Source organism: Callionymus lyra, chromosome 7 (genome assembly GCF_982586985.1).
Source record: "Callionymus lyra chromosome 7, fCalLyr1.hap1.1, whole genome shotgun sequence".
NCBI lineage: Eukaryota > Metazoa > Chordata > Actinopteri > Syngnathiformes > Callionymidae > Callionymus > Callionymus lyra.
The window spans coordinates 22,255,866-22,268,084 of NC_141824.1; the positions used below are offsets into that span (position 1 = coordinate 22,255,866).

The 12,219-nt window shown below is 38.4% G+C and overlaps 1 protein-coding gene across 1 annotated transcript in view; it reads right to left on the bottom strand.

Annotated features, from left to right (window-relative positions):
- Positions 1-954: 954 nt before the first annotated feature.
- ppm1lb (protein phosphatase, Mg2+/Mn2+ dependent, 1Lb) overlaps positions 955-12,219 on the bottom strand; it is a 43,381-nt gene continuing 32,116 nt past the window's right edge. Inside the window, exons 3-4 of the mRNA XM_087795974.1 lie at positions 4,244-4,405; positions 955-2,120 (exon numbers count right to left, since the gene is read on the bottom strand). Of these exons, the coding sequence (XP_087652100.1) occupies positions 1,780-2,120; positions 4,244-4,405 (503 nt within the window). The 3' untranslated portion in view covers positions 955-1,779. The remainder of the gene's footprint in view (positions 2,121-4,243; positions 4,406-12,219) is intronic.

A 12,219-nucleotide genomic window follows, 5' to 3' on the forward strand; every position in this document is an offset into this window, starting at 1 on the left:
TTTGATTGTTTAAGCGCTTTGTGACCCTGGTCTAGAAAAGCGCTATACAAATAAAAATGACTTACTTATTAAACGTTCAAATATATGATGAATGACAAACGGTGATAATATTTGCAGGTTTGTCACTATCTGTGGCGCAGAAGGAGCAGTGAGATCCCACCCTTGTTGGTTCGAGTGAGTTTCAGAATGCATCTACTGTCCTGTACTGTTTTAAACGTTAAAAAGATATCGTATATGGATAATGTAGGGTTAAAACGACACCGCTGTGACGACAAGAATTTCTTTTTAAGTATTTTAAGACTTTATTAGTCATTTGTAGTCGCTAATAGGAGCCATCAAAATTTGATCAGTTCACTTGAAGCCACAAAATCTGTTTCACTGAGGTAATCAGATAATACTTATTGTATACTGTAAATATAGACATTTAGCTTACCTTAAGAGAGAAAGTGTTTTGTTTAGACAAATTAAAACACCATATTGACAAGAAAAAATAAAAGCCATTTTTACATTTTATTGCGCTCAAATATACTTTAGGTCCGTTTGAATCTTCAACAAATAATAATTATTAGGAAATATTTCTCTTTTTTCTCCAGAGACATTTTAACCAAATTGTACTTATAAACAATTATGTACTCTATCAAAAAGTACAATCACTATAGATTAAAGTGTATCTAATAGATTAAAATGTATCTCAGTAAGACTGATAGAATTATGTGGAAATGTTTCTGATGATCAACTATTTTATACTTTTTTTTTAGTGTTTATTGTCCCTCAATAATTTCAGTGAATGTTGATAATATTTTTTATTTTTTACAAGATGTGTATATAAATACAATACATTTACAATTAAGGATATTTAGCTCAATTGTGTAATGTCACGATATGGATTTTACAATGACACAGTTTTCTTGATGACACAGGGAGGGAAAAAAAAAAACTCTTGGAAAATGTATATTAATATATTCATTTACAATTTTAATGTTTTCCACTTTAATTTACATTTGTGTGTCTATTTAATAAAGTTACCAAAACAAGTACAAATGGCACATAAACATCCGCTCATCTAAGATTTGAACACATGATATGATGGACGACGGTGAGACGACGACGACGAGTCTCACGTGTTCGGCATCGTTGACAGAACATTCTAAAAAAATAAGGCAAACGGAACATATATCGTCTAAAAACTGGTCGTGAGACAAATGCTGAGTCATCATCGAGTGTGTTGCAAATGGAACATTCCAGAGTAAAATAAGATGTATTGCTTCAGAAGGTGATGGACATTTACTGTAGCGATCTGTGGTGCGAGCACGTGAGACGACACTTTACACACCGACAAAATGTCTGTCTTGTTATTGCTACACATTCTGAACCCATTAAAAAAAAGAGCATCATCATGTATAAGCACAATACTGCGGGTTATAGCGTGTGTGTTGGATTCTGCACGGAACCACATGGAGGTCCAACTCAGCCTCAGAAACCATCTTCAGTCACGGTGATGAAGAAAATATAAAAATATCGCTCACATTCTCGTCGATTAACGAAGTTAACTCTGAATTGTTAATCTTTTTACAAGTTAACCGCACACACATGTATCTCACGCACACACAAACATAAAGCTTAATGCATGGTTGCATAACCCAGTCGGCTGTACAGTGTTGGCGCACTAATCTACAAGTGTTTACATCATTAAAATGGAGGCGTTAGAATCCATCGGGGGCCAGTTTGGCGACATTTAAAACACATTCCTAAACATGACGGCGATGGGGCCGAGAGCGACTACTGCTCGCCGGCCTTGCCTTTGAACTTGACCACCATGACGGTGATGTTGTCGGGGCAGCCGCGGTAGAAGGACTGCAGGACGATGCTCTTGGCTCCGAAGTGAGGCTCGTCCAGACGCTCTCGGATGAAGCGCACCGCCTCCTCGTTGCTGAAGGTGTCCCAGAGCCCGTCCGACGCCAGGATCATGAACTCCGGCTGCAGCTTGTTCAGGTCGAAGGACATGATGTCGGGGTCGGGGATGAGCACGTTGAGGTTCTTCAGGGGGTAGTCGCCCAGTGAGCGCGACATGGCCAGGATCCCCTGAACGCGCCAGGAACCGTTGAAACTGATGAATCCTCCTGAAACACATGACCACGTCACTTCCTGCCTCCGGTCACTTCCTGCCTCCGGTCACATCCCAACATATCAGGTCATAACACTTTAGAAAGTCAATAACCATTCAACACGTTTTTTTCTCCCTTCTAATTGTTCATTTCTCAACATGGCTGCAAGTAAACTAACAGCTGCTGTCGACCAATGAGGCGTGTGCGTTTTGGTCATGTGATGTGGGACTCAAAGTTTAATTTGTTAAAATGCAAAGTAATACTACGGAGGCTTGCGGAGTAAATTTATGGAAGCTCGTGGAGTAATACTATGAAGGCTTGCGAAGTAATACTACAGAGGCTTGCGGAGTAATCCTATAGTGCCTCGCGGAGTAATACTATGGAGCCTCACAGAGCAAATTTATGGAAGCTTGTGGAGTAATACTATGAAAGCTTGCGGAGTAATACCATGGAGGCTCACGCAGTAAATTTATGGAAGCTTGTGGAGTAATACTATGAAGGCTAGCGGAGTAATACTATGAAGGCTCGCGGAGTAATACTATGAAGGCTTGCGGAGTAATACTATGGAGGCTCACGGAGTAATTTTATGAAAGCTCGTGGAGTAACACTATGAAGGCTCGCGGAGTAATAATATGGAGGCTCGCGGAGTAAATTTATGAAAGCTCGTGGAGTAACACTATGAAGGCTCGCGGAGTAACACTATGAAGGCTCGCGGAGTAACACTATGAAGGCTCGCGGAGTAATACTATGGAGGCTCTTGGAGTAATACTACGGAGGCTTGCGGAGTAATACTAAGGAGGCTTGCGGAGTAATACTACGGAGGCTTGCGGAGTAATACTACGGAGGCTCTTGGAGTAATACTACGGAGGCTCTTGGAGTAATACTACGGAGGCTCTTGTAGTTATACTACAGAGGCTCTTGGAGTAATACTACGGAGGCTCGCCATGTCATACTTAGGATGCTCTCAAAGTCATACTATTTAACGTGCCTTTTAGTCCAAAAAATTTGACTGAGTAGGAAGATTTATTTGTCAGACAATTACTGGAAGGGATTTGGTGTAATGGGGTTAATTGAATGGAGACAGAACCCTCTAGTGGTTATATAGCACACCCGTTTGTAACCTGTTACAAAACAGTTCCAAGCCTTGACTACTAAATGAAGAGAAAAAAAAATAGTAAATAATGAAACATTACACAATAAAAAGGAAATCAGTTAATCCAATATTTAATTTGTACTGGCTAAAGTGAAAAACAAACTGACTCAAGGTCGCCACCATTGTTCCAAACATCATTAATGAGTCATAAATCAGACTTACTGCTCACTGGGTGCTCATATCACACATTTATTGTGCCTAGACTTTCAGACAATCAATTAAAACATATTAAAATTTAACCTCAAAGAGACACAAGGCTTTGCAGTCCCAATGAATGAGCGTCTTGTATCCCTGTAGGCTTTCCCTGGCTCTCCAGTGGTACCTGGTGACCCTTGTCAGTGGCAGTATAAAAATGTGTGTGTTGTAGTGAAACCAGTAAATGTCAGAACAGATGAATACTTGTTTTATCGTGTCAATACTCCATTAACAACCTTAGAATAAATCACGGTGATAAAAATAATCGTTTATCGAGGAAACGATTATTTTTATCACCGTCATAAGAAGAGGAAATTTCAGCGGGGTCTGGTGCCAGATTAACCACTAGATGGCGACAGTTAACCGACTTAACCCTTCTTGAAGAGCTGAAAGATCAAATACGTTTGGATGTTGTCAAACAAAATAAATACCACATTAAGCAGATTTTTTTTAATTAATATTCGTAAAATGAAGCATTTTATTTTACTAAATATACATTTTAATTTATTGGTGTAAATTATGTTATATATTTTATCCTAATATACTGCATGACCTTTTCTTTTCAAATAATAATATAATACTGACATTTTTCCTTATAATAAACATTTATTTTGTTCATTTCGGTTCCTCTCATGAATTTGAAAATGTAGCTTTGCTCCCTCCACACCAGACCCCATGTATACCTTAAATATTACAAGGATTGACGCTCGAAATGTAGCAACACATCGTCTAAATGTAAATGTAGATACATTCTAGAACAGAAGACTATCGTTGAACACAGTTTTCTCACCAGCTTTCTTGATCCTCTTCCTCTCCTTCAGCTGGTACGGTTTGTGGTCGTGAGATAGAGGGATGGCGTTACCATCTTTGTCGCAAAGAACTCCACGCGAGTCCCCGACGTTCGCCACGGTCAGTTCCTTGTCGGACAACAAGGCCACCAGGCACGTTGTTCCTAAAGAAGAGACGGATAATGATGGAACATTCATTATGTTCAACCTTCGACGTATGATTGTAAATGGTAGTTAAAAAAAAAAAAAGGTAACATTTCAGACCACTTTTTAAACAAGGTAAAGCTCAACATTATGGTAAACACAAACAATCCCACATTTATAGAGTCACAGAGAACATCCGTCTCAATCAACAATTTATTAATTTTGTCCACTTATTTCTTCGTTTGCTTGATGTCCTGAAGTTCCGAAGATAAAAAAAAATAGGAGTTGCCAAAGATAGATTCCACTGGTGTGTGCCTGAACGGTTTTTTTATGAGAGACAGGGAGAGGCTCAGCCAACTGGGAGAGACTCAAAGTAGGAGCAGCTGAGGCGGCTCGGTGTCCCTTATGTCTCATGGACTCCTTCGTATTCAGAGAGGCAAGTCCATAGCTCTTTAATTGTGCTCACAAGAGAGTCGAGTGTCAATCAATTTATCAATCTTTTCACTTCATTAGTTTATTCATACGAATTGCATGAAATAATATGTTCACGAAATGTCATGGAAAACCACATCTTCTCCCCCCTTAAACCCGACTCCCTGTCTGGAACCAGATCTTTGGACTTTTATAAGCGGGCCAGAGTCGACGTAGACAAGTCAACCTGTTCTGCCATCTGTTCTTCACAGACAAAAGACGGGAGGTGGTGTGTGGGGGGAAAAAAGGGAAAAGAAAGAGAGAGCGTGTGAGAGCGTTTGGACCACCAGGACATAGAGCTGGTGTAAATGTGGTGCAGGTGTTTCAAACTATCTCACTTTCTAAGACCTATTGTTGTGCAGTGTTGAGATCTTTTATGGTCCTTTTTAATGACTGGAGAAGAAAAATAGTCTATCTTTTGCACTGGAAGGGTTTGGTTTAACTATACAATTGTAAACAAAAGTAAACAAGTCATGAATAATGAGCTCTTGCCCTTTAAGTTTCACCCTCTAAACACGGTTTACCAACTTGAACGAACCCTAAAGAACGTTCAAGACTTCCCTGCTCAACATGAGAGCACTAGACAGAAAGACTAACGGCATCAGAAGAGACATCAACTTTCATCATCTTTAATCCTGCTGCCTGTAGCCGCTGCACCGTCCAGCTAATTATCCTTATCTCGTTCCCATGGCGATCAGATAATGGACCGGGGTACCGTGCTGCCGCATTCTTGTCCAATTAGCCCAAACTACGTCAAGCAGGCGCTCGACATTCCCCGGAAGGATGGCACAATGGCCTCCATGCTTCCCCCCCCCTCGTCCTCGTGCTAATTACCCGCTTGGTTCGGTCAGGAATGTTTTGGTCAATCCAGCAACATTAACGTCTCCTAGAGATACGATGCTTGGCTGCGTTGTGAAATGAGTCGTTCGAGCTGAACATTCCGAGCATTGTTAAGTTTGCAGACGGACAAGGCTGAGGTGCATATCCTCCCGATACCTGGTGATCAGGTCAAACATGGCTCGTACACAAATGTGGCACCTTTTTGTCAAATGACTTTGTTTTTCTTTCAGCATCTTGTCGCACTTTCCCGGTGTTTTTGTTGTTAATCACCACAACGTTATTTCCCCCGTCAGGGAGAATATGTCTGCACTTGCCTGCAAAATATCTCCACAAGTTATGAGTGTAGGCAGGTGTAGTGTAGGCGGTGTGGTTCTGGACTACCATCTGGATTTAAGAATGTCTGGATTTGAAGGATTTGTTATTTACTCTATAGCTTCCAATGCTACAAAACAGCCCAAAACAGACTTTAGCAGATACACAATAAATAAATAAAAACAAATTCTACAGTCTTCATTCTCAGTTTTATTGCATATATATGTGATGTTGCGACAGTTTTTCCAACTCCGCAATACAAAGCTCAAGATTATTCTTGAATCATGGAAGTTGATTTGATTTAATTGAATGTATTTTCTGCACTATAAGGCGCAATTAAAATCCTTTAATATGGAGTGAGATTACTGCCCCCTGTTTGAGCAAGTGTGTCTTGTTTGTTGTACACTCAAAATCACTCTGCTGCACGCTCAACCAGTCATACACAGACGCTCTAGCTGTCATACATGCGCTCAACTTCAATGCTGCTCGCTAAACATTTGTCTGCTCACAACACCAGTCTCGCGCGCTGCTGCTTGAAGCCTTTTAAACATCATTTGAACATCGTTACCATGGGAGTGAATGGAGTTGTCAGAACGCTTAATAAAGTTTGACTTTTTCTGACTGTTTAGCACAGCTTTATCTAGTGGATGCATGACATAACCCCAGTCAAACGTTTGACTGTATCTTTTATTCTATGCGCCTTATAATCCGGTGCAACCTATTTATGAAAAAAGTTCTAAAATAGGCCAGTCGTTGAAGGTGCGCCTTATAATCCGGTGCGCCTAATAGTATGGAAAATACGGTTCTTGTTCGCCAGTAGTTTTGTTTAGTTGTATTGAAGTAGTCAAATGTTCACCATTCATTCTCAAGCATGTTCCCAAGTTATGAACCCTAAACAGTCAGGGAATCTTTATATCGTACAACCATGCTAACTGAATGCATGAGAATTAGCTCCTTATTTCGCTTTATTTAGCATAAATTGCACAAATATATCACATCAATGATTCATTTTTTCCGTTAGTATGAATAATTATTTAGAAGTTTAACATTTTTATGGAGTTATTAAAAAGATTATGTATTTAAAATGTATTAAAAGATAATCACATTTATATTTTCAATGCATTTTTGTAACTAGAAAAGCTCTGATGAGCGCGTACCTCTGCCAAAGAGCGGATTACATATGTCAATGAAAACACAACCTAAAATTAAATCAGTGAAAAAAACTGTTCATTCAACTGCATTCATGAATTGCAGAAATATGCACATCTGCACCACCATGAAGCTTTTATTCCCAAGTTTCGAAGGTTCTAACAACTCTACAACACATTGTATAACTGGAGACATATAGAGGAAGTACAGTATTTTGCCATTTCAAATATGCTTACAACACTCGTGAAAAACAGAACCTCCTTGGCAGAGGTTATTTCAACACATACTCAAAAGAGGACCAAGAACAGGGTGCATGTATATGTAGGGGAAAGCTTCAAACTTTTTTTTTCTTCTATTTTCATAATCAATGTCTGTTTCAGCCTGAAAAACAGCAAAACGTGCAAACCTTGGAATCCTGTTCATCAGCACCGACTGACATTCTACACCTGGAAAGAATCAGATACGTCCCGAAAGATAAACTGCAGGATTTGGACAGGATATGTAGACGGTTTATCTTCTTTCAAGAGCAGACAGAAAATTAAAAGCACACCAAGTCTGTTATGTTTAGAGAAAAAGGAGAGTCGTTTGTTTTACTTATCATTTCAAAAACACTAAAACTAACCAACTTGCTTTTTAAAACCTCAAAGACCAAACGACGCAACCAGGAAGTCGGGCCTTTAGAGTTACTGCAGAAGATAATTAAATAAATAAAAAAAGATTAACAGGCTCAATAACAACTTCCTAAAGCTTTCCATTAAACTTCCTTATCTTCTTTCATGTGCTGCTGGTGGCTGATAAACAGAGGGATGAAAGAGCAAGAGGATAAATCTGATACGCTACTGTCTCCAGGACGGAATTGAATCGAGAATGTATCTCAATTTTGACCCCCTCTCTCCCTCCACGCCAGTTTAATTTAAACCTCAATTACAAGAGAAGGCCGAGCGGCTGTAAATGATCAGATCTTTTAAATCTGATGCAGCAAACACTCCCTGGTCACATGACCCCGAATACCTGAACGTCTAATGCGTCGTCAAGACAACACTGGAGGCGTTTTTGTTATGGAGAGGGATTTAAAGTTAATCTCAAGGAGGATTATGAGGGAAAACTTAAAAGCGTTTAGATCATGCTGGGGGTTAAATGTTAAGATCATAGAAGAACTTTCGTTTTTTCCAAGTCAAAAACCGACGTGTTGCAAATTTCAATATGAAAAATGGATCTAAGGAAAACATTGAAAATTCTAGAGGAGGAAAACGGAATGTATATCTTTGTTAAAATGGGGAATTACATCAATTGTTTATATGCTCAATATTACTAATTCAGTCATTATAGGCACTTTGGCAAATAATATCATATTTACTTGATAAAATAAATCAAATTAATTAAAAATTAAATTAAAATAAAGTCAATGTTTTCTGGCACTATTATAATTGTGGGCACAAACATTTCTTAAAGAAATATAGTCAATGTCAAAAAATGAACTTGAAAACTGAAAGATCCTAACACAACAGCTTAATAGCTCAATAGCTAATGGCTGCATGTAAAACTTAGCTCACCCTTTTCCTAGCGTTAGCTTCTGCAGCGCCTCAGAAGTAAACACTAATAAACAATGATCCAGTAACATTTTTACTAGAAACACAATACATGTGTGATGTTGCGTTGATCCTCGGGGATTTGTGTGTTGTATAGACAAGCCTTTTATCAGTTGTGTTGTTTTGAACATCACAGGATCATAGAAGCTAACGTTAGCGACGTTGCTAATGCCACCATTAATTAAATACGGTTTTATTTAAATATTAATTTTACGCTGGTTAAATAAAATAAAAATAGTTCAAGGTTGTTGACTTGTTTGTTAAATTTACATTTACATATTGACAATGTTAATTAAGTATTAGAGAATATGAAAGATAATTGCATTTAAAAATGTATAAAATTGAGTTGAGACTGAGATAAATGTGCCTCTCAGGCTGTTGGATGACCAGATGGATATAAAGCAGAGGAGTAAAAAAAAAAGAAAAGATAAATGAATGAATGTCCATCCACTGCGAGGGGCTGGTCAGCTGTTGCAGCAGATGGGCTGCTGCAATAATTGTATTATTACTTTTGAAGGGCCTCTGTGCATCACATGACTCACCAGACTCCAGAGAGTTGCTTCGTTTACTCGACTCAATGGTCCTTTGATAATAATGGCTCCCACATGAACTTAAATATGAGTCACATGTGCGGAAAAAAAGGGCTGCGAGCAGGTTTTATGCTCAGACCGTGTATTGTTCATATGGACTATGACCTGATTGTTAACTCGCTCAGAAACCATGTGATGCTTGGATTTGAAACACCTCGAGACTCTTGAACTTGAAGATCGAGAAGTTCAAATTTAGTCTCCGATTTCAAAATATAAGGATCGTTCGTCGTCCGATGCCATGATTCTCGAGGGTTAAAAACGATGACAATAATTCCTGCCAGTATCGACTATACTGACCGAAAATGGTGGCTGGTTCTTGCGTCATGTTTCTTAAAAAACTGAGCTTCAAGAATAATTTATTAACACGAGTCTGAGGACGTAAATGATCAGCTCCAGTTAATCAAGCGTCTCGTACCACATACAGAGTCAGTAAAACACGCTGCAACATCAAGAGAGAAGATGATGAAACACCAGGAATTGACCGAGGATTGCGTTAGATCTTCATACTTTGTTCCGCATCAGACCTCAGAGAACATGTAGACTACACAAGAAGCACTGCTGTTTTTCATTTTTTTTTAAACTGTGCTAGGAGTGATTGCCTTTGTCTCTGGAACTCTTTCAACATAAAAGATATAAAAAAAATAATTTGGATTTTTGAAGTAAATGAAAAAGACTCGACAGTTCCTGAACTAAAACTGAAACCACTATTGCATACAAAATTATTCAAAGAAGAAATCAAAATTCCCAACCTGCCTTCCTACCAAAATAAACAAACTTTACGCCTTATTTTATGTATTCAAGTACAAATTGCTAACAGACTCTGCTTTGGCTTCATCTCACCCCCTCTTAATGAACTCATTACTACTACTGCATACAATTTGCAGATATGCAACTCATCATGGATGTAATACTTCCTTGGAAAGTTCAAGTTCTCTGCTCCAGGAAACATTGTTTAGGAGTTTTTGTACTGAAATGCCTGCATAACTCTTGATGCAAGTGCAGATGAAGCTGGTCTGTGTTTGGACAGTGAGACCCCAAGACTATAGATCACATAAAGTATTGGTGAGGCTTTGAAACCGAATATAAATTGGCCATTGCGAATGTTCTCGCTCTATATCATTCACGTTCCTCCTGAGAAATCGCTTCCAACTCAATATTCAGAAGAACTTTTTGTTAATAATCCAAATTTTGCAGCCAGCAAACAGGAAGAGCTGGAGCCAAAGTCAACCAGGTAGTCAACGCCAACTAATACAACCCTTTGCTTCTTCCTGCAGGAAAAATCTTACTTCACAAACCAACACAACGATCATTTCACTACTTTGTAATATATAAATAGTATAAAATTAAATGTATTTTTCAGGAAAACATGCATCTTTAATCAGGGAACATAAATTAATAATAAATCAACCAGTTACTTTCTTGTTAATGATTAGTCAGCAATGTTGTTGAGAGGGAATTCTCAGTTACCATCTTTGGTTAGTCATGCTGAACTATTATGGTGATTAATAATGTACTGCTAATACACAGCATTTAAGAGAAGCTATATATACATTTATGTATATAAAAAACATGCTTGAGAAATCTCTCCTCGTTTCACCTCGGATTATTGTTACTCCTTCACGTACGGATAATTCCGGACTCTAATCCCGCTCTGCAGCAATGACCTTATCAGTGAAAATGTCCTCCCGCACAAGTCTCCCCCCCCCCCACCACCACCACCAGACCCCTCTCCTTCCTCTTTGCATCCATCACTCCCTCGGTTGCGTCACCCCCTCCCTCCCCCGTCCACAGATAATTACTACAAGCCTTGTGAAGATCAGCTTGTATTTAAACAGCTGAATAAGCAAGAGCCCGTGGCTGCTGAAACCCACTGTTCACCAACTGTTAAGGGAAACAGGAGTAGCGTTTATGGGTTTTGTGAAGCTTTTAATCTTGAAAAGAGACGTCTAAGGTAGAGAGGCAGGTTTGTTGTGCGTCCTTAACGGGGGAAAGAAAAGTCTGCTTCACAAACAAATGGCACGGAAATCTACGCAGGTAACTGAATATTTTAACAATGTGGACAAAGTTTCTTTTCCTTAAAAATTGTGTTAATTTTACCTCGACCAAGGCTATTGTCATGATCTATATTAGACCTAGGCAAAGTGCGGGGGCCTCATGTGGCCCTTATTTATGTGGCCGTCATGAGGTCAAACTAACCATTTTATTTTGTATTCATTGCTAATATTCAATAAAAGTCTATTGATATGAATATAGAGTTTTTGTTAATTTTTGTGTATTTATTCAAAAATATTCAAGGAAATATTTGAAAAAAATAGTTTTTTTTCAGTTAAAAAAACAAAAAAACTATATAAAATATAATAATAATTTATTTTTGAATATTTAGCTTGAATCTTCATACTTTTCGCTACTTTATTTTTGCTTGGCTCAACAGCCACTGTATCAATTTTGGACCCTGAGGAAAATGAATTGTCCACAACTGATCTAAACGCTTTTAAGTCAAATAACTTGGTTGAACAGGTTTTAATCACTGCTGCTAGAATGTTAAGTCAAAAATAAACAACAAACAAGGAAAAAAAAAATTATAATTAAATAACTGTAATGACAAAATGTGCTACATTTTGAGTTGGGAAAATAATCAAAAAGTGGTGCTATCTATTTTACTTTATGTTGTGTTTCATAGGTCATGTAGAATAAGATTGTGACGTATCAGTGCTTTTCTAGATTCATTTGATATTTGAAAATGCTAGAAAAAGAACGAAGTATTATACAAGCTTGTATTGCTTAATGGTGGGACAACAGAGAGTATCACTGATGAAGCGGATGAAAGAATCCTCATGTACCGTCACCACCTAATGCTTGTGACCACTGGTAAGAGTTCAATGT